Source organism: Mustela lutreola, chromosome X (assembly GCF_030435805.1).
Source record: "Mustela lutreola isolate mMusLut2 chromosome X, mMusLut2.pri, whole genome shotgun sequence".
Classification (NCBI taxonomy): domain Eukaryota; kingdom Metazoa; phylum Chordata; class Mammalia; order Carnivora; family Mustelidae; genus Mustela; species Mustela lutreola.
In genome coordinates, this window is record NC_081308.1 from 35,336,338 (window position 1) to 35,358,785 (window position 22,448).

The 22,448-nt window shown below is 50.2% G+C and overlaps 1 protein-coding gene across 14 annotated transcripts in view; it reads right to left on the reverse strand.

The window, feature by feature from the left end:
* Window positions 1-2,077: 2,077 nt before the first annotated feature.
* The window catches only part of BCOR (BCL6 corepressor), a 122,311-nt gene continuing 101,940 nt past the window's right edge, over window positions 2,078-22,448 (reverse strand). For 6 of the 14 annotated variants that reach the window (XM_059156583.1, XM_059156580.1, XM_059156579.1 and 3 more), the window contains exons 7-16: window positions 20,470-20,730; window positions 19,745-20,089; window positions 18,803-19,128; window positions 18,273-18,527; window positions 13,769-13,935; window positions 12,573-12,718; window positions 12,032-12,109; window positions 11,681-11,837; window positions 10,157-10,444; window positions 2,078-2,235 (exon numbers count right to left, since the gene is read on the reverse strand). In XM_059156583.1, the coding sequence (XP_059012566.1) occupies window positions 2,214-2,235; window positions 10,157-10,444; window positions 11,681-11,837; window positions 12,032-12,109; window positions 12,573-12,718; window positions 13,769-13,935; window positions 18,273-18,527; window positions 18,803-19,128; window positions 19,745-20,089; window positions 20,470-20,730 (2,045 nt within the window). In that variant the 3' untranslated portion in view covers window positions 2,078-2,213. Of the gene's footprint in view, window positions 2,236-4,038; window positions 5,136-9,217; window positions 10,445-11,680; window positions 11,838-12,031; window positions 12,110-12,572; window positions 12,719-13,768; window positions 13,936-18,272; window positions 18,528-18,802; window positions 19,129-19,744; window positions 20,090-20,469; window positions 20,731-22,448 lie in introns of those variants that run through there. The other 8 variants (XM_059156593.1, XM_059156592.1, XM_059156590.1 and 5 more) reach the window with 6 other exon arrangements.

Sequence of the window (22,448 nt, forward strand, 5' to 3'; positions counted from 1 at the left end):
TAGGAACTGAATATGCATGTCCCCTGATCCCTGCCCAAATTCACCTGTTGAAACCCTACCCCTGATGTGAAGGTTCTAGGTGGTAGAACAGGTCCTAGGTGGAGGCCACAGGACTGGAGGACTACTTTTCCACCATGCGAGGACATGGTAGGAAAACACCTCTCGGGGGTGCCTGGGTGACTCAGTCAGTGAAGCCTCTGCCTTTGGCTCCAGTCATGACCCCTCAGGGTCCTGGGATGGAGTCCAATGTTGGAGGTGGCTCCCTGCTGAGGGGGGGGTCCGCTTCTCCCTCTCCTTCTGCCCCTCCCCTGCTCATGCTCGCTCTCTCACTCAAAAAAATAAAATATTAAAAAAAAGAAATCTCCGTTGGTGAGGAGCTACCACTCTATTATCCTCTGTTATTACAGCAGCCTAATGAATGAAGACGGGGGGGGGGGGGTGACTTCACCATAAGAAGGAGAGACATCCCCCTCCGCCAAATCCAGACCCACATCCAACCCCCCAAACTCTGAACCTGGGCTTCAGGAGGGGCCTTGATGGAGAGGAACATGAAACCTCTTGGGCCTTCTGGTTTTGGCAGTATCCTAATACCTTTTAGAAAAAAGAAGAAGAGTGACAAGGTAATAAATGTTTTAACCTGCCTTTCTCTCATCTTTCCCTCAGGAAACCACTTTGAGAGGCGTTGAAAAAAGGCTGAGATGAAAATTACAATTTTTTTCCTTTTTTCCCTTCAACTTATTTTGAAAAATTTCAAATCCATAGAAAAGTTGAAAGAACAGCTTAATATACCCTTTACCTCGATTCACAATTAGTAATATTTTGCCATGCTTTTGTTATCTGTGTGTGTGTGTGTGTGTGTGTGTGTGTACTCTTTGCTGAACCATTTGCAAGTAAATTCCGGATGTCATGAAAATTCACCTCTAAACACCCTAGCGGACGTCGCCCCAGAAGAACATTGTCTTATATAACCGCAATGCCGTCATCACTAAGAAAATTTATGTTTACTCAATAATACCCTCTAATTTATAGCCTTTCTTTCAATTTCCCATTTAACTCTATAGTGAGAAAAATCACACTGGGGGTTGCCTGGGGTGAGGGGATCATTGAAAGCAAAGGGGCAGCAGGAAACTTTATGTAAATTATACCTCATTAAGATTGATTTTTAAAAATTTCTCCAGTAGTCCCCAAAATGTTTTATTTATACTTTTTAAAGATTTTATTTATTTATTTTTAGAAAGAGAGCAAGAGAGGGAGAGTGCAAGGGGCAGAGGGAGAGAGGATTCTAAGCAGACTCTGCCAAGTCTTCTCTCCCTGATCTCATGACCCCAAGGTCATGACCTGAGCTGAAACCAAGAGTCAGACTTTAACTGAATGAGCCACCCAAGTGCCCCCTCAAAGAATTTTATAGCGACTTTTTTCTCTGTCCTAGAATTCTAGCAAATTTCATGTGTTGCATTTGATTGCCTTGTCTCTTCATCTTCTCTAATCCAGAACATTCCCTTGTGCGTTTGTTTTACATGACATGGATTAAAAAATAAAAATAAAGGAAGGTGGGCGCCTGGGTGGCTCAGTGGGTTAAAGCCTCTGCCTTCGGCTCAGGTCATGATCTCAGGGTCCTGGGATGGAGCCCTGCATCGGGCTCTCTGCTCAGCAGGGAGCTGGCTTCCCCCTTCTCTCTCTCTGCCTGCCTCTCCGCCTACTTGTGATCTCTGTCCGTCAAATAAATAAATAAAATCTTTAAAAATAATTTAAAAAAAAATAAAGGAAGGCTAGGCTAGTTGTCTTGCAGACTGTCCCACATTCTGAATTTATCCATCTCCTCATAATAGGATTCAGGTTACACATTGTTGAAAAGAATACTATGGAGATAATGCCGTGTCTGGACTCAACACACGTGTCAGTGTCCCCCTCCACAGGCAAGGCTCACTTTGTAGGCTCCTTGCTACAGACTCGGGGGCAGCCATTTCTTCAAGCAGTTCCTGGTTTTTGATGGAGAATGGTATTTAGAAACCAAGAACTTGCTACTAGATGTGCTCATTGTTACTGGAGCGTCAATGTTTTTTCGGACTTTTTAGTAGACAGAACTTAAAAATCCACATCATATTTGTTTTATTTAAATCTTGAGTTGACAATTCAAATCCAACATCACAAGGTACTTTCTCTTTCCTCCATTCTATGTTCGTAATTCTCTTCTCACACAATGGTTTCCAACATCACCGATGTCTTTGCTTTGTCCTACAATGCACACAAAATACATTCAGAATGACAATACAAATATCACTACAGGAAACCTGCTAAATAGAGTTCAAGGTAACTTTGCAGTAATTTTCTTTTATCTTTATTTGACAAAGATCACAAGTAGGCAGAGAGGCAGGCAGAGAGAGAGGGGTAAGCAGGCTCCCTGCTGAGCAGAGAGCCTGATTTGGGGCTCAATCCCAGGACCCTGAGACCATGACTTGAGCTGAAGGCAGAGGCTTAACCCACTGAGCCACTCAGATGCCCCAGTTTTAAGACTTCCTAAAAAACTTTTTATTTATTTGAGAGAGAGAGAAGGCAACATGAGCAGGCAGAGGCAGAGGGAGAAGCAGACTCCCTGCTGGGCAGGGAGCCCGACGCAGGGCTCAATCCTGGGACTCCTGGGATCATGACCCTGAGCTGAAAGCAAACGCTTAACCAACTGAGCTATCCAGGAGCCCCAAGATTTTTTTATTTTTAAGTAATCTCCACACCCAACGTGGGGCTCAAGTTTACAACCCCAAGTCACATGCTCCAGTGGCTGAGACAACCAGGCACCCCAAGTGTCCAGCTTTTTTAAAAGAAGGGAACTAAGGGCGCCTGGGTGGCTCAGTGGGTTAAGCCTCTGCCTTTGCCTCAGGTCATGATCTCAGGGTCCTGGGATTGAGCCCTGGTCAGGCTCTCTGCTCAGCAGGGAGCCTGCTAATCCCCCTTCTCTCTGCCTGCCTCTCTGCGTACTTGTGATCTCTGTCTGTCAAATAAATAAATAAAATCTTTATTAAAAATTAAATAAAACAAAAGGAGGAACCTAAACATTTATCTAGTGCCTACTATCTATTGGGCATTGTGCGTGGAGCTCTACATATTATCTCATTTAATCCTGACAACTCTGAAAGATAGGTACTGATGTTCATTTAAAAGATTTTTTTTAACTTTTTATTTATTTATTTATTTATTTATTTATTTATTTTTAAAGATTTTATTTATTTATTTGACAGAGAGAAATCACAAGTAGATGGAGAGGCAGGCAGAGAGAGAGAGGGAAGCAGGCTCCCTGCTGAGCAGAGAGCCCGATGCGGGACTCGATCCCAGGACCCTGAGATCATGACCTGAGCCGAAGGCAGCGGCTTAACCCACTGAGCCACCCAGGCGCCCTTAACTTTTTTTTTAAAGCAGGTTCCACGTCAAGAGTTGCATGGTCTACCAATGGAACCAGCGAGGTGCCCCATAAAAAAATTTTTTTATTGTAGAAAATTTCAAATATAACTAAAATTCAACAACTCAAACAATTCAAAATTTCAAATATAACCAAATTCAACAATTCAAAAGTTCACCAGCTTCAACAATTACCAACTGATGATCAGGCTTGTTTTGTCTATACCTCTTCCTTACCCCTCCTCCTGGATGATTTTGATGCAAATCCCAGATATCTTATTTCACTCATAAATATTTTAACATCTATTACTAAAAGATAAGGACTCCACCAAAAATGTTCAGTGTTTTTATTTCCCTGGTTTTCACAAATGTATCTCTTTAAAATTCTATTTATTTATTTATTTTTTTAAAGATTTTATTTATTTATTTGACAGACAGAGATCACAGGTAGGCAGAGAGGCAGAGAGAGAGGAGGCAGAGAGAGAGGAGGCAGAGAGAGAGGAGGAAGCAGGCTCCCTGCTGAGCAGAGAGCCCGACGCGGGGCTTGATCCCAGGACCCTAGGATCACGACCCGAGCTGAAGGCAGAGGCTTTAACCCACTGAGCCACCCAGGCGCCCCTAAAATTCTATTTAATTTTAACGATTTTATTTGAGAGAGAGGAGGAGAGCGAGAGAGCACAAGAGTGGGGTGAGGGACAGAGGGAGAAGCAGACTCCCTGCTAAGTAGGGAGTCCAATGTGGGGCTATGACCTGAGCCAAAGGCAGATGCTTCATCGATTGAGCCACCCTGGCACCCCAATTTATTTTTAAGCTAACTCAATGCCCATCCTGGGACTTGAACTCAGGACCCCCTGAGATGAGAGTTGTGTGCTCTATCAACTGAGCCAGCCAGGCACCCCTGGTATTCACAAATGTTTTTTTAGTTTGTCTGTTCAAATAAGACTCTGAGATCCATATTCTACAACTCTTAGTGTTTCTCTTAAGTCTATTAGCTGCAGGTTCCCCTCCATGTTTCCTCTTTACACTTTGAGGAAACGGAATCCTGAATCTTGTAGAGCCTCAGTCTGACTTGTGCTGAATTCATGCCCATAGCATCCTACCATGTTCTTCTGCCCCTGTATTTCCTGTAAATTGTGATTTGATCTAGACTCACATTGTCCAATATGGTAGCCACTAGCCAAATGGGCTATCAAACACTTGAAATGTGGCCAGTCGAAATTGTAAAGTGGTGTGTGTGTGTGTGTGTGTGTGTTTGTGCGCGCACAAAATATACATTGAGTTTCTTTTTTAATGGTTTATTATTATTTTTTAAGATTTGAGAGAGAAAGAGAGAGCACAAGCTGGGGGAGCTGCAGGCAGAGGGAGAGGGAGAAGCAGGCTCCCCGCTGAGCAGAAAGCCCCCACATGGAGCTCGATCCCAGGACTCTGGGATCATGACCTGAGCCTAAGACAAACACACCCAACCAACTGAGCCACCCAGGCCCCCCTCACATTATATTTCTATTGGGGACCACTGCTCTAGAGCCTTGATCAGTCTTCAGGTTCAAATTTTTGGCAAGACAACTTCAGATGAGGTGAAATGTTTTCCCTTCGGGAGGCTCACAATGACTGGTTGTTCCTTTTTGTATTTTCCTTTCTTTTTGGTAATTTTGGCATTCATAAACAATCACTGCCCAGATCCACTGTTTCATGAAGGGTCGTAAACTGGTAACGTTCTGTAATTTCTTCAGATCCTGGCTGGGACACTGTCATAGAACAAAACATTTCTTTCGTTTAGGAAAGGCAGGGAAAATGCTCAGTTCTTTCCCTTTGTTTGCCAGTTTTCAACTGATGAGGTTTTCCCCAACAGGGTTGGGTGTGGAGTGTCAAGGAGTTTGGTTTTGCCTACCTTTATGAACTCAAAATGGGAACATATTCATGCTTATTTATATTCATTGCAGCTATCCCCACTGATGCTCAAAGCAACCCATATTTATCCTATTGGGGGCTTCTCCAAGTTGGCTGCTGTCTTCCTGATAAAGCCCCACCAGCTTATTGTGCACACCCATACTCCCCTCCAACTGTCTCCCTCCTCAAACTGCAGTCAACCATTGCTCGAAGGGAGCTCAATTCTTTGTAGTGGGATAAGGTATTTAGAAACCACAGACTGAGACACAGTGGTGCCCATTTCTAAAGGTCATTGTTTCTGGGCCTTTTCAGTAGACAGAGCTTCAATATATATTTTTGATACAAAATGTATTTCTTAAACATTTTATTTTTAAGTAACCCCCGCACCCAACGTGGGGCTCAAACTTGCGACCCTGAGATTGAGAGGCACATGCTCTGCCAACTAAGCCAGCTGGGTGCCCCGATATATTTTTTTAAGATAAAATTCATCACGACTTCATAGTGATACTACTTCTAATTCAGCTTCAGGACTGTGTAATTTGTATTCAACCTCACCAATGGTACATTTGCATCTCCTTTCTCCCTTGCTGAAAATCTCAGCTCCCAACAACAACAGATACTTTTCCGCTTTATCTCACAACACAAACAGGACCAGCTCAGAATAACAATGCGGATGCCACCACCAAGGATAGGATTACTGAAAACAAATTTGAAATTTTTTTTTTTGCCCTTTTCTGTCCTCAAGGTAAATCCACAAAGGATTATATAATCAATTGATTGTGTTCTAAAGTCACTTGAAATCATTCTTTTCCTGTGTGGTTGTGCTATCAACTGGGGTCCAAGTTAGGTTTGCTTCCTTTTGCTTTTTTATTTGCAGGCATTGCTTACAGTTGAAAACTACAGAAACTCTATACAATGAGGAAATTCAGAGATGCTTAGCTTCCATCCTCTTTCACTTGTGGCCAGCTCTATTTTCCCCAGACGTAAGCATTTTTTCAAAGGTGTTTCATTTTTAAAAAACAGATAGGTGTCTAGGGTTAACTCCCCATTCCCAACTTGAATAGCAGGAAACCACGCATACTTTTCTTCCCCTTGTCTTTTCATTGAACAATCTCCCCAGAAAACCCTGCTGATGGAGACTCAGATGTCTCTGGTCCCCTACTATAACAACTATTAGGACAATTTGCCAACAGAGAACAAACTCAAAGTTCACACAGGTGGGAAGTATATGAAGGGGAGATTTGGGTGGAGTAGTAGAACAATTCAAAATTAACAGTGGCCTGGCTCGACATCACTTCCTCGTCTCCCACCTAAAAGCCAGGCAGGGGAGGGCAGGGCTGGGGTGGTGGCTCCGTCACTAGGGCCTTGGGGACCCAACACATGGACAATGACTCCCACATTTCTTGGTCGAGGGAGGCTGCTCAGGTAGCGGTCACAGCCAGTCTACCTGGGAGAGGGAGGACAGGACACCTTCAGAAGCAGAAGGAACCATACCGCTGCCCTCTGTCCGGGGTGAGCAGTGAATGACTCACTCTCCCTGTGGTCTCACCGCAGCCACGGGGGTCTACATGTCTTAGCCTGCATCTTCACTGTCTACACCGGTGTCCTCTCCATTACCACAGGGGAGCTTCTAGACTGTGCTATGTCCTCTGTACCCACGGTCAACGCTTTGGCCCTCCTTCATCCATGTTTCCACACATGCTGGCAGTTCAATCCACGTTCTTTAGGCTAACGCTCCTCCAGCCACGGGAACCACCGCCTCCAGTGTTTCCTGAACCAAGTGCACTACTCCCCCATCCATCCCTTAAACCTGGGGCTCCCACCTGTTTTCTTGGCCTGATTACTAAAAATGCCTCTCATCTGGGATGGAACCTCAGCTGGCCTTGAGCCCTCCTTTGCCTCCAGCCCAAATATAAAACTACCTTTGTAGTTAGTTTAACCCAAACTATTATAGAGGTGAATGCCTTGGCGCTTTTCTTTCCTTTTGTTTGGGTTCACTGGTCCTCTTGTGCTTAAATTATTTCCGAGGGCCTGGGTGACAGGTCTTGCTATTTGTTTTTACCTTTTTGCCACTCTCACCTGATGCTGGAAGTGACTTCCTAGAACACAGTAACTCGGCAAATGATTATCGGGTTGTTTGTGGTAACTGAGTGGGAGATGGGCAGAAAAGGTGGCTGGGAGGGAGGACAGGAGCCTGAATTTTTGAAATGTGTGGTTTCCTCCTTTCCTTCCTCCCTCCCTCCGTTTCTTTCTTTCTTTTTGTTTTTTAATTAAGATTTTATTTATTTATTTCACAGAGATCACAAGTAGGCAGAGAGGCAGGCAGAGAGAGACGGAGAAGCAGGCTCCCCGCTGAGCAGAGAGCCCGATGCAGGGCTCGATCCCAGGACCCGGGGATCATGACGTGAGCCGAAGGCAGAGGCTTTAACCCACTGAGCCACCCAGGTGCCCCATCTCCCTCCGTTTTTTACTGCTCAAAGAACTTTATTTGGGGGGGTGGATACTTTAAAAAAAAAATTCAGTTAGTCAAAGGCATGGATTGTTTTCTTAATAATAAAAGTGGATTTCTTTTTAAATGGAAGCGTTAATGATTTATTTCATTCATTTGAGAGAGAGAGAGAATGCGCATGCGCACGATCAAGAGCAGGAGGAGAGGCAGAGAAAGAAGCAAGCTCCCTGCTGAGCAGAGAACATGATGCAGGGCTCGATATCAGGACCCCAGGATCAGCGTAAGCTGAAGGCAGACACTTAACGGACCAAACCATCCAGGCGCTCCTGGAAGCATTAATAGATCAAAACCACTTGTTGGCTGCCTTTTGTCTTCAGGACCCATCCCAAACGTTACAGGTACTCCAAGCCTTCCCCAACAAGAGGCTCTCTCACTCCATACGCCAGGCTATCCGACGGTGCTAGAAGTCCCCCTTCCCAGCTCTGCCTCGCTGTTCCCGCCTACTGAGGCCTGCTGACACCACCCTTTGTGCGCTTCGAGACCCCACTCCACCACATCATCCCTGCGGCCTCCTCCCAGACCCCAGCACCCCTGTCTGTCTGCTCTACTTTCGCGTTCTCAGCGTTCCAGGTAGGCCCAGAAAGCACTCAGGACATTCTGAGCACCAGTGGATTTGATACAAGGAAGCACATGCTTATAAAATCTTTGGGAGGGACCCCTGGGTTCCACTACAATCCACCAGGGTTGTCATCCGGGCACTGGCAAGCGGCCACCACGACCCCAACTGCTTTTGAAGACTCGATGTTGGAAGGCTGGTCTAGTCACGCCAGCCAGCCAGTGTGTCTCGATGAGCTCTCCAGGCTTGTTGGCAGCTACTAGAGCAGGAGGATGCCTCTCCCTCCCTCTGCCTTCCAAACCAAAGGGACGCTGAGATCCTAGCTGCAAGGGAGCCTAGCAGCTCTCAGATTTCCAGCCTCTGCAATGAAGGAAGGATGTAAAAGGACATGGGACAGAAACTGAGCGCCAACCGAGAGAACCCAGCACGGTTACTGCTGGAAAAGGAAGGGCGGCTGAGTGTCAGGGTGGTCAAAACTATAGGTCTGGACTGCAAAAGGTAACAAAAAGACATGAGGTCTAGAGGGAGAAGGGACGCAACCCCCCCTGTTTCTGGAAGGATCGCTCCTTAAAGACGAAGGGCTGGCCACGATGGAATTACTATAGTTCGCCGTCACGGCCACCAAAGACAATGTAAGGGAGTACCGGGGCATCAAGAGAAAAAGCTGGGAGAAGGATCCAAGAGACATCCAAATGTACTTAGAATAGGCCTCAAAACTTGGTTCTGAGTAAACTCCCCTGAAATCTTCCATCTGCTTTGGTTTCTGGGCACTACAGATTCCTCTGAAGTTCACTGTGGGGCCCTGACCATCATTGTTGCTTAAAAAGCATCTGTGACAACAGTAATGTTGCAGGGAAACATGGGACACGAGGTGCTTCCGTTTTCTCCTTTCCTCAACAGGTTTATTGCCTTTTAAGAAAATTTTTGTAAAATATAAATACAAAGGCAGAGAATTTACTTACAAAGTTAAAACACAGATTTCAAACATAAACACACAATTCAGAAAATTTTAGTTTTATGTACATTTTCAAGCAACCTCAACATATTATGTTAGTTCTCAATATTTTACAGGGTACAGAAAAAAATAGCTCAAAGTCTTCTTTAAATAAGAGCATAAAATGTTTAAACATATAAACAATCCGGTTTGATGCGTGAAAACTAATTTCACAGCTTTTAAATTAGGATATAAAAGTTTCATACAATTAGTTGTTGTGTGTGGCTATGGTCTGAATTTATATTACACGCTACTGGATTACATCCAATAGCATTTCCCTGGCCTGAGCAGGTACTCTGTAAACATAACATAAAAGTTACAACAATTGCCAAGTGCCTTCACCCAATTCACGCCCCCAAACCAACCACGGGGTTGTGGCCACACGTGAAACCATGGTGGTCGCGGTCACGGGAGCTTTGTGGGACACTGAGTCCAAGTGTGCAGCTCCTTTTCCTCATATTTTTGATTTCCTTAAAAAAGAAATGAAAAGAAAACTAATGTTCCAAGTAGAAATGAACATATCCCAGAAGCAGGTGTGCATTTGAAAAGTAAATAGACATTGTAACAACTTCATACAAACCGATGGAGAGGTTTAAAAAGGAGAAATAAACAAACAAGAAAACAAGAGAAAACCAAAACAGAGACAGAAACAGAACATGTTGCTAAGTCCTTCTGACTGTGGAGTCGTTTCTCTTATATAAAGAAGAGATATTTTCCTATGTAATAGTGTCCTTTCTTTACAGAAATAGTCGTATTATGACACATATGCACAGAGATTAACACTATGACACACTGTACACGGCGGGCCCAGCCAGCTCACCAGTAGTCATCTGACGCCCCATCGCTCGGGTGCAGCCACTCCATGGACGAGCCCAGCAGAGTCTGCAGCTCACTGGTGAACTCCACCAGGTCTAAGAGCTCCTTGCTCTCGGGGTTAAAGGCCTCCAGGTCTTTGGAGCAGGAGAACAGGAGACTGGCCGACACCTGCCGGTAAAATTCGGCTTCGGCGATAGTGACAACTTCCACGTTGGGGAAATTGCAGCGGAAGATGCGGGAGGACATTTTCAGCTTCTTGAGCACGTCCGAGAGCAGCAGCCAGTTTCGAGGCCTGCAGATGAGACAGGAGAGTGGCTCGAGTTTCTGGGCCAAGCTGAAGGTGCCTGGAGCTACAACCCCCACGCGAATGGGCTGGCCACTCCTGTGGGGACCCTGCCGGGACCCCGTCCCAGGGTCTCATCACCCCCAGAAAAGCTGGTGAGGAGGTGCGATGTGTCTGGATTGTGAAGCGACCATTGAAAGAGGACCGGCCGGACTTAGACAGCAGCAGGGACAGCACCTTGAAAGGAGCCTCATCTCGGGGAGTCCTGGGGCGGCCAGAGGCTGACAGGCAAACACACCTGCTCACACAACTCTGAGCACAGGTCTCAGGTGACCCCTCTCCAGGGCAAGCACCTCACTCTGGTCACCGTGGGAAGCCTTCTGTATCCTAGCCCAAACACCGCCCACAGACACCCCTCGGGTCTCTCCTGTCCTCTGCTCTGACCCTCCCGAAGGGAAGCATTATCAACACGACACAGAAGGCTGGCCCGCTGGCCTTCCCTTCCCGGCGCCTGCGCCTCCACCCCCACCCCTTGGGACTCCTGGGAGTGTCTCTTCTGAGAAGGAAGGTGTGACATTCCTCCCAGCTACCCTGCCAGGCTTTAGGACTTCTATCACGAGTAACATGTCACTGTAGCAGCATGCGTGTTTACGACTTTGGAATCTGAGGAGGAGGTTACTCATTAAGCACCTGTGTCAACACGCAGCCAAAGAGTCCCCTGTCGCGTACACACCCCCAAGGGACTGGTCATCTGCGGCCCCAGGGCCCAACCATCAGGGCAAGGCTTGGTCTAACCACGTCCAAGGACAGTTAAGATCCCAGGTACCACAGAATGTTCTTTTCGATCTTACATAAGAGGGGGGTATATCAGCAGAGGCCAACAGACTGCAAGTGTCTTGGAAGGTCACAACAGTGGCATATTATGGGGGGGCTCATGAAGAGGACCCCTTTCCAAGTTTAGTGACTTAAGGATCCGAGTTGCCCCAACTCTTCCATGAAATTCCAATCACTGAATTCAATGTCCTGGCGGGGGGGAGGGTCTCCTGATAAGGGCAGTTAGACCATGCTATACTCCCCCACCCCCACCGACCTTTTCTAGAAAGATCTACTGCATTATGTGGGGTTCACGGCATTCATTCACCCACCCACCCTCACCTGCTGAAAGGGGTTTCTAACCCCTGCCCCCTTACCCCTCCCCGAGCAGCCCAGTTAGTTCTCAAGCACGTGACAGACAGCCATGCTCACCCCTGAGCGACGGACACTTGGATGTTGTAACACGGTAAGAGGGGGCTTTCCGAAAACTCAAATTCAAACACATCGCTGTAGGCCTCATCATCATCATCCTGGTCCTCCGGTCCTGGGGGGTTCGCTAAAACATCATAGCCACTCTCATCATCTGGTTCTAAGGGAGGGCAGACGAGACAGAAAGATGTCAGCAAGCAGCCGCGAGAGGTTGGCTGTTGTCAAAAGAGGACTCTGAAAAACTTGCCCAACTCAGTCCTGCTTACAGCACCCGCTGCCCGCCAGCCCTCACCCACACCAGAAAGTTCTGTAACTCATTCACTTGCCACTGAACGGAAAAGGACAACTGCTCACCACACACAGAGCTGCCATAGAATTCCCAAGAGCCATTGGAGTCTTCGTCACTGCGACCCTGTAGGTCATTTAAATAATCTGGAAAGAGAAAAACAAGATAAAACCCGCTGTAGGGGAATGAAACGCTGGCCAAGGTAGGGGGCATTTCCCGGTGAGAGCTGGCACGGCGCTTCCTATCTATCCCACAGTGCTCCCTCTTGGGCAACGCTTCCAAATCCCTGTTCTCAGCTACGTGCGCCCAGACCTACGTACCCGTCCACCTGCTTTCCAGACAGACGGACCACCCTCCCTGCCCCTGGCCCACCCAAAAGGCTAGATGGGTAAGTGAAGAATTTTCTCAGCCCTCGTAGGCAAAGACCGTACGTATCTGTCCTCTGAATTACGTATCCGTTCTCAGACAGACTAACTTTCCCCAGCAAGTGTCCCTTAAAGTGAAGGAGAGTGGGCCCAGTGAGGAAGGGGCAGTCCCCGGACATAAGTGTGTGAAGAAACTGTAGAAAACAGCTGGACTACTAAGACCATCTCCTGAACTTTGTCGTACCTGTTAAAAACTTTTCCATAAGTTCGCTGTGGGTCATTTTCATGATGGTTCTACCTGAGTACGTAGCCAAAGTGGGGTCAGCACCATAGGAGAGGAGCAAGCGGACAATTTCCAAGTGATCATTCTCAACGGCATCATGGAGTGGTCTAGGAGAGACGCGTAGTAGGATTAAATCTGTGCTCGCCACGGGACATGTGTGCGTCAAGCCTCCCAGGCACCCTCATCACCAAGGAGCTGTGCCGCTGCCATTCCGGAGTGGCCCAAGGTCAAGCAAGGACTTACTCTGCTATTTCTACACATAACCCTTTCTGAGGCAGGTGGAAGGGCCAATTTCAAACCTAATTCCCAAATGCAAATCTATTTTAATCCAGGGCCCAAGGGGGAACTCAAGCTAAAATGAAACTATTTTCAATGAACGTGAAGTAATGACACAGACTGGGAAAAAAGAATTTAGGGTGGGGGCGGGGTGGGGTGAAGGACTCACACCATCATGGAAGCCAAAAAGCTAAGCAACTTTTCTACAATAATAATAATAATAATAATAGAAGTAATAAAGGGTAAATCCTACTCCTTTTTAAAAAAATGAAAACTAGGTACAAAGTGGGGCCTCTCCAGAAGACGGCATGCCAGCAGCTCAGAGATGAATGAGCCTGCCTCTGGCCCAGAAGCAGAGTCCCGGGCAGGGCAGGGGCAGTGAGATCTCAGAGTCTTCTGGCCCCTGTCCACTGGGGTCAGAACGCTGCCCGCAGTCCCATCTTGGGGGGAAATCCTGTTTGGAAACCACGAGACACCAAATACCTTGCAGTTTTGCTAATTTTACCCCTGTCAGGAAAGCCCTAGGCCCTGTCTCCCAGCTGCATCCCACATGCAACTGGGAAAGATGCTAGTGGACATAGCAGGTCCTACGGAGCCAGTGGCCGCTGGCCCTCCATCTGTATGTGTTCCTGAGACTACCTATTCACACGTATTTCATACACTGTTAAAAAGGTGACAACCTCAGTTATCACAAAAGCTCTAACGTCTTTAGGACTTTCAGTCCAGGGCAGCCCTTAGTAATTTTTAGAGTTCCATTTCGTTTGCCACAAAGGTCTGCTTGATTCTGTTCTGGAAGACTCCAACATTGATGTGCTTAGGTTATCACTCTCCACCTTCCCTTCTGGAGTTTACCCCATGCCCCAAGAACCAATGCCACTCACCTGGTTCCGTCTTGGGCGCTGCAGTTGACGTCCGCGCCATATTCCAGAAGGTGTCGGACGATGTTGAGCCATCCCCGTGCACAAGCCTCGTGCAGGGCACAGTAGCCTGCGTTGTCTCGATGGTTCACATCACAGATCTTGTTCTCCAGACAGTACAAGACCACCTCCTATGGTGGGGGGGGGGGGGGGGGAGGAGACGGGGACGCCATCAGACCTCTGTGCCTACAAGGGCGACCTCTCCAGAGCCTGGCAGTGCCTACTCTCAGAGGTGCACGCGCGTGTCCCTGGGTCCCTGAGCCCAAGAGCAGTTCGGGCCAGCGGGGGCCCTGCTGGTGAAGGTGGCAAGAACACATGTGACGGAGTCCGTGGGTGCATTCAGTAGGTGGTAGTGGAGAGAAAAAGGTAAAAAATATGGATGACCGACGCACAGAGATTAAATTAGCCAGAGAACATTCCTTCACACTGAGAAGGAGGGGCATTGGGTTAGGTTAGCCAAGTCCTCCCATGCTCCTGCTTGCAGGGTAAGCAGGGTCCAAGAGTGAGGCTCTCTCTGTACCGCCGCTGAACATCGAGAAAGGACAGGACACCACTTCAGATAACCCCAATCTCTCCTTCACCTTGCGCTGCCCCACTGGGAGCAGAATCGATATGGGATATTTGCATAGCTACTTAAGTTAATAAAGACAGGGATCCGAAAAGTCCCACGCTGCAACCTACTCGTCTTGAGAACTAAACAAAACAAGTCCGCCCCTCCCCCCGCCATCTCAGAAGGTATTCTGTGTCAACGGGTTGCGTTAGAATCACTGTTATTAATCTGACTTCTTTGGTGTGTTAAAATATTAATACGAACAGCTCCTGGTAAGCAGAGCAGTAATTTATTCAATGTTTTATTACCTTGATTAAGAAAGTTTTCAAACACACAGAACAGCGTCTGCCACCAGAAAACACACGGCCCTGCTCTCCTACAAGTCATGCCCAGCAGAGAGCTGTCAGGCTCCCAGAGCTGGGCTGCGTGAGGCTGGCCTACACACAGTCTACTTGCCAAGGGGGAGCTGGATGGGGCCGGAGCAGGCCTCCCTGTGACAACTTTGAAGTAACTCCTCTGTTAAACCCCAAACAGGGGTCATTCCAGCCACCCGCAGATGTAAACTGGGATCTACAAACCTTTCGGGGTCTTTCCAGGCCCCATCTAAAGCGACCACTTACTTGGGAGCTAACTAGAATGTTCTACATGCTCACCCCGTGAACCTCATGTGGCATGCTGGCAGAGCTGGCCATCAGTGTCCTGTGGCTTCAGGTCACACCACAGCAGCTCCCCTCCGAAACAGGAGGCGGAAGAAAGAAGGCATGCCTACAGATGCGTTTCTCCGTTCGGGAGCCCAACCTGCCAGAAAGCCCACAATCCTCCGGGCTCCCAGGCCACCTGCCCCAAGCCCTCGTATCCAGGATACCGCATGAAGCTGCTGCTCTTTTAGCAGGCCCTCACTAGCCAGACTCGAGTGGACGGCTGCAAGCTAATGAGTTGTGGTGCCCCAGCCAGGGAGAGGCCTTGTCACGTGGCTCCGGGATCAGGTCCGAGCGCCACCGACTGCTGTGCGCAGATCAATTTACCTGGGTCCCGGCAGCCTGCCGGGTGTCCTATCAACTGGGGTTTATTTGCTCTGACAATTATGGCCTTCACCTGGAGACCCCCCTATCGCTACCAGGGTACCTCGAAATCAAAGGACGGCCAACCTGATGGGTAGGTTAAGTTGACTCTCCTCTCCCGGAGGGCAGAGGAGAGGCAGCAGGCACGGGACGGCCACAGGGCTTTGCCCTCACTGTGCTGTGCTATTTACAGCATTGTCAGTTTCCCCAAATGAGGATGTCACCTGTTACCCCACAGTAACCTCTGCAACAGCCGGAAGGGAAAGTGGCACCGTTCTCCTTCCACGCTTGGGGAAACTGAGGTCTGGAGAGATTAAGAGCCCCAAGTTCAACGAACATCATGTGCTAGACTTACAGCTCAAGTCTTCTGGTACCTGGTCAGTGGGGAGATTCAGAAGTCCCAAGAGGGCCCCTTGAGAGAGGGACGCAATCCAGCTGCTATGAGCAGCCTGCAAGCCCCAGTCTAGTTAGGGGGTCAAGCGGCCTAAAGAACTATGGCTTCCTTGCTGGGAGGGCAGCGGCCTATCGCCTGTCCACTGCTGTCATCCACAGAGAGGACAGGCAAGGCTGTCCACCCAACAGTTCCTGGCTTACGTTCTGTACTAGAAATGGGAGTGTTTGAAGGGCAGCCCACCCATTTCCAAACAAAATTAAACTGTTTTCGTTGGACAATTCTCTGTTAAGCGGCTATAAGCTGAATGCCATTAACCGCAAAATGTAACCATAAAGGCCATAAACCCGACATTGTTAATTAATTAAATGCCTCATTAACTTTTTTAAAAACATGATTTATTCAATTCATAGAAAATTTAACCATCACCACTAAACGCACAAGCATGTGGTTGCACACGGGCATTTTAGCCTAAGAAACAGAAGCCTTTCTACCAGGAGGGAAAAGCTTCGAGTGTCTCCAGCCACGCAAGTGCTCTATTTAACGTAGAGGGTGTTTCTGAACCTCAAGGAGCAGAGAAGCCCAACACAAAGCTCGGACACCCTTTTCAGGACACGCAGCATCCCTAGCTAAGCAAAAACACATGGTGGTATAAACGAACTTCGGTAAGACTCTTCCAAGTCAGTGCTTTCATGACACATGCCTTTCCGGCGTTAAACAAACGGTCCTTCAACTTTCAAAGATTGAGACTGCCCAATCTAAATGGCCATCCCCACGCATTTTAAATTCTCCCCAACGAAATCCCAGAAAGTTGGGAGTTAAAAGTCACTACATACATGCTCAACGTCAAAACTGGTAATCTATGCAACTTACATGCTGAACTTGAGGCATGAAGGGAACCCCCCACACACAGTTGTCAGGATATAAACATTTCCAAGGGTTCAGGTGCCATCAGAGGCCTAGTACGTAGCTTAAAAATGCATGGACTGAGTAAATGCTCCTTGGTCCAGGCCTCAGACCCACTGGTTCCACAAGAAAACCAAAATGGAAACTTCCTTAGAGAACCAACAAGGGTCTCCCTAGGTCTCTGGGCCCAAATGAAGACTGCTGGAAATGCCAAGATCAGAAGTGAAGCAGGGAGCCCTACCCTCCTGCTCTCACTCCTCTCATCCAGTGTTTGCCGGGAACACAGACCCCTTTTCTCAACCACGACCAGTCATGACCCAAGGAACTAATAATGCCGGGCACGCGGGGTCTAACTAGCTCAGCGTCGGGTAGAGTATCTGTCGGTCATCCTAGGTGCTGCAGCTCTCAGCTCACGGGAAGCCAACCAGATGCCACAAGGACTTCACCACCCCTAAGAATCATTCCAGAGAGTTCTCTCCAGGCAATCCAGAGATCTCCAGAAGAGGAATACCACCAGAAAAGGCATCAACAATAGCATCTTTAATGGTCCACCAAAACTACCCTCAAGCTAAAAAATCACGGGTGCTCTGGACTTCCTACCAAGTTGTGCCCTGGGAGGGAAATGGGGGTGTGTGTCTGGCTTGGGGGTCAAGGCGGTCACACCAGGAAGGGCTCCCCCACACAGCAGACGGAGCCACAGAGCTGGCCAAGGTATGGGGGCCGGGACTCCGGGCCCATCCCGAGCATCCTCATCTCGCGGGCCCTCATCGCAGCCCTGGGCCACACCTCCACACTCAGCCTGCTGAGCCCTCTTTTTTCCACCATTCAACTCCCAGAGGGCTGATGCCAGCATAAAAAATGCCTTTGCCCTGTGGGCTCTTACATCACAATTTCATCTGACAAGCGTGGTGGGGGAGCCGCGCGGGGCAGAGGGGGTAATAGATCTCTCAGAGGGCAAGTCCAGCAGCGTGAGGCGGTCTGGGAGAGGAGCAGGCTGGGGGAGGGGGCGGTGAGTCTTAGGCATTGACCGAGTCCCCCCCATCCTCCCCCGCACGCCCTCTTGGAAAAAAAAAGACTCTTCAGGTTGTCCCCCAACCCCAAGCCCTACCCATCTCCTGCCCCCTCCCGACAGGGGCATCGCTTTGCCCGGAACAGCACAGGCAACCCAAAATAGAGCTAATAACTTCTCTCCCCCTTGCTAATCAGAATCTAAAAGGACTCATTAAAATTCCCCCAGTCGCCAAGCCCTGGGTTATGTCAGATTTTGTATCAGAGATAAGTGAGCGAGACTAGAGGGTGCCGAAGCAGCCTACCTGCCTGAACACGACGTGAACATCAGAGAGGCCTTTCTCTTCACGTGGCGACTGAACAAGCCGGCAAAGCGGCAGGAGCCGGGAGCGCGAGCGGGGAGAACGCAAACACCCCACTGGAATACCGGCCCAGTCCCGGGTGAGGAGGGGGCTGTGTCTGGACCCCGCCACTGCCCACCCCCGCCCCCAGCCTTGAGGAGCCATGGCCAGGGCTCCTGGGATCCAGGCAACCCCCAACAAGGCCCCTCACCTCGTAGCCGAGCCTGGCCGCCCGCTGCAAGAGAGTCTCGCCCGCGTTCTTATTGACGATGAGTCTCCGAGCTTCTGGAGGCATCGGGCGCGACTGGGTGGTCTCTGGAGGGGAGCTGGAGCGTGGCAGCTGCGTGGACTGGGAAGCTGGCAGTAACTGTTGCAAACGGTCGAAGGGCTTCTGGTCCTGCTTGGCTGGTGACAGATCGTAGTCGGAACTGGGCTCAGGCCGCTTCCGGAACCTCCGGACAGTCACCTGTCACAAAACCGGGTGTGCACACAGGTAAGCCAGGCTTCACTGACCCGCCTTCCCAAGTGACAGACCCGAACGAGGGAGGAACTCTCCCCCTTGCTTTTGTTTTGGGAAGAAAGGAGGGTTGCACGGAGGAGCCCTGGGGGGTGGGGTGTGATATTTGGGGGAGGAATGTGGGGAAAGAGAACCTCTGTCCCCAGAAGCAGAGGCGGCAAGCAGGTGGGGTGTGCTGTCCCGGGCCCAAAGGGGAGTGGGGGTAGGGGGTAGGCAAGAGGTACCTTGCCGTCCGTGTTCTCCACATAGTAGTCTCCCGCTAGGGATAAGCCCTGCCTGGGCTCCTGCGGGATCAGATGCTTGGTTTTGCACAGTCTCTTCCCGGATGGTTTCTCGCTGTTGTCGGTGAATTTCTGCAGCAGGGAGGCAGCCTGGCAATCCTCTTCTTCGTCTGTGCACAGCACATCTGTCTTCTGGCTTTCTTTAATTTTCTGCTGTTTGGCAGGCGGCCTCGAGGCTGGCGTGCAGCTTGGCTGAGTCTGCTTTTTGCCGCTCGCATTGGTGGATGAAAGGCTCTTCATGGGCGGAGAGCCGGAGAACACAGGCAAGCCTAAATCCAGAGGGGGTGGCGGCGGGAAGGAGGGAGGGGGAGAAGAAGCGGGCGTTACACAGTTGTAGCCGGTGCGGAAAGAAAAGCCCATTGTTAGCACTGATCACTGGAGCGGCTTCAGTTTTTAAAGATATACCAATTATGTTCCCAAAGCATTAATATTTTAATTATCCCACATTCAAACAGCAAGTAGGTTAACCCACAAAACGCCAAGTGGCCCCAAGTTTCCTCAAAGGACCTGGACAGGAGGAGGGCAGGAGCCAGCTCTTCCAGATCTCCCACCCCCCAACCCACGGGGCCGGGGTGGGGGTGCGGTGGGGGGAGCTGGGTGCCCAGGACCTAAATAGACCTAAATAAGCAGACACGGGCTGAGGCTGGACCAGGGCACCGGCCAGCCCCCTGGGGTTCCCCAGACGATGGGCTCCCTCCTGAGCTCCCCTCACTACACACTCCCTCCCCAGGGCAGGACCGGAGGTTGGAAGGATCTGAAAGGAAAGCACTCCCTGCCCGCCTCGACCTGGTCTGTCCATTTCTCTGGCACTCGGCTCCTCCTGGGGCCCCTGCCCACGGGAAGGCTGGTGACCCACCCTGCAGGAGCGGGGCGGCCTCTGCGTACCTTGTTCATTGTCACTGGATTTGAGGGACTCCTCTGACCAGCTTCTGTTGCCTTTGGCCTCAGCCCTTTTCCTGCCGGGTTTCTCTTCGGGGCTGTTATTGCCCTGGACGGTGACCTCAGGCTGAACCGCCTGGGTCACTTCCTTCCTGCCCTGGCGGCCAGGTTTGCTCTCTGCTGCCGACACCTGCTGCTCCCAGCGCTCTCTAAGGTGCAGCAAGTGGCGTTGCTTTTTAGGATGGAGCCCTGTTAATTCAATGCACACCTTCAGGTTGGTCAGCTCACTATAATGTGGGTCTTCTAAGTGGTTAGAGGAACTGTTTGTCATTTCCCTCTCAGGCCAGTCATCTAATGGAGAAATAACTACAAATTAATCAAAAAGCCCCCTGGGGGGGGAACAAATTGTCTTACGCATCGCTAATAGGGGTGGGGGTGGGAAGGGGAGTGAGCGGTCCCTGCCTCTGCCGGAGCCGGTCACCAAGTCTCTCGGAACGGGACTTATCCGGTATCTTTGGCCATCTTTGGGCTCAAGCTCCTGCATCTGGCTTTGGGCACAGGGGAGGCATGAGTGGCTTCCCCAGGGCTCCAGGGCGGGAACAGGGGACCGCCACTGCTCCGCACGAGGGATTCCCCCTGGGCGCCCCGTGGTGAGGGCAGGCAGCACAGTTTGGGTCTGGCCGTCCCCCCACCCCCCGCATGCGCAGGCAGCTGAAGCCAACTGAGCTCACCTTTGGAGACCCGTCTCCGCTTGGCTTTCAGCAGAGGGTCCTCGGGCACCTCTTCCACAGCCGTCTCGGTGAGGCTGCTATCACCTGATACTTTGCGCTTTCTGTCTAGCCGGAGGGTGGGGCTGTGTGGCATGTCCACAGCCGCCTGGTCAGTGGGGGACTCGCTCACAGGCTGCCTGTCCACGAAATATTTCTCCACAGGAAGATCTTTGTCCTCTGGAGCTTCAAAAGGATCATGTTTGTTGCCAGCACTGTATTCGCCTGGGGAGGGGGGGGACAACGGCAGGACAAGGAATGAAGGCCCAAAGGTCACCGTGAGAACACAGGACCTCCGTGCCCATCCATGGTAATCTGCCACACACAGACCCTTCTTCAGAACACCGGGGCCCTCACACGTTGGAAGCACAAAGGCCACCAAAACAGAAGGTCCCAGGGCTAGGACAGCTAAGCAGAAAGCGACTACGATGCTCAACTTTCTCCTTGCACCTTTTTTAAATTGGGGCGCGAGGAGAATCGGAAGATGAGGCATCACAACTTCAAGACGCCTAGGTCCCTTCCGGGTCCCTTCCCGCAGGCGGGCAGGTGACCCTGCAGCAAGAGCCAACCAAGCCAGGGCTGACCGAAGAAATCTCTCGGGCAACATTTGCTGAGGGCATTATTTTGAAATAAAAGGAAGGCTGTGTAATAAAGAGAACAAATAGCTCCTACATGTCATCTGCAGAAGGGACCGCATCTGTGTCCCCTTGGGTCAACTGGGAGATAGCGAAGGAGGGGGGCTGGGGCAGGGAGTGTTGGCAGGCAGAGAAGCTGGGGGACCAAGGGAGATGGGAAGAGGAGCCTGGGGAAGCCAAAGGAGAGGCTTCTTGGTGTGCGCACGAGGGTCAAGGGCAATTTCGAAGAACTCAACCTTATCGCTACTTGTTCCCCGTCTTTCTCACATGGGAGGAAGGGAAAAAGTGGAAAGAGTGTATATTAGCCGCCCCCACCCCCCCCACACACACACCTCAGTGACACCATGCACACCCATGGGACGTCAGTTACCCCAGCTGGCACTCCCTTCATGCCTTCCTTCACAGGCAAGCACCTGAGGACATTCCAAACACCAGGCTCCGCCCCCTTGGCCCACAGGTGTGTCTCCTTGCACTGCTCCCTCCAGCGCTCCCTAAGCCACAAGGGTGGGCTCCTCACCTCAGGACCTTTCCTTAGATCACCTCAGCTCAACATGACGCGCTGCTGTTTTTCTAGTCTAAGAAATGGCTCACCAACGCTTTGGGTCACCTTTCTTCTAATACACACTTAATTCCCTAAGCATCGCTGGGATGTTAAGGAGCGGGAGCTCGGTATTCTGCTAACACTGAGCAGAAACTGTGCGAGTCCATCTCTCGATGAAGTCAGAAATACACTCTTCATATGCCAACCCCATTCCTCTTGCGTTCCCCACCCCCACCCCCGGGGGGCCACTTCAAATATCCCTCCCTGCTCCTGACCAGCCCACGTGGTTCCCCAATTGGCTTTTTCCTGGGGACATCACCACCATTTAGTGGTGGTCAGTTGCGTGTGTGCGTTGAGGGGTGGGATCGATCCCTGGCCCCAGCTAGGCTGTGCTCTCAATGGTGGAAGGACCCAACCATGTGGGTCTACTGTCATGGCTGCGGGAAGACACAAGGCTCAGTGGCAGCCGGGACTCGTGGCAGCCCACGTTGGGCCCGGGGGAAGCAGAGGGATGGGCTGTGAGTGTCACACGCCCGCTGCTCTGTGACCCTCCTAACTGCTCCAGCAGTAACAGCTCTACTCTACAACTCAGCCCCCTTCACTTGTAAAGTGGGACTATTACCGCCAGCTGCCTCCCGGACTGGGCTTCATAAACACAGGCCAAGACCAGTGGAGAGAAAGGCTGGGGAAATCAGTGGACGGGACACCAAGACTGTCAGACAAGCTTTCATGTTAGCCCCACTGCATAAAATCTGGAGCCGTGAGCC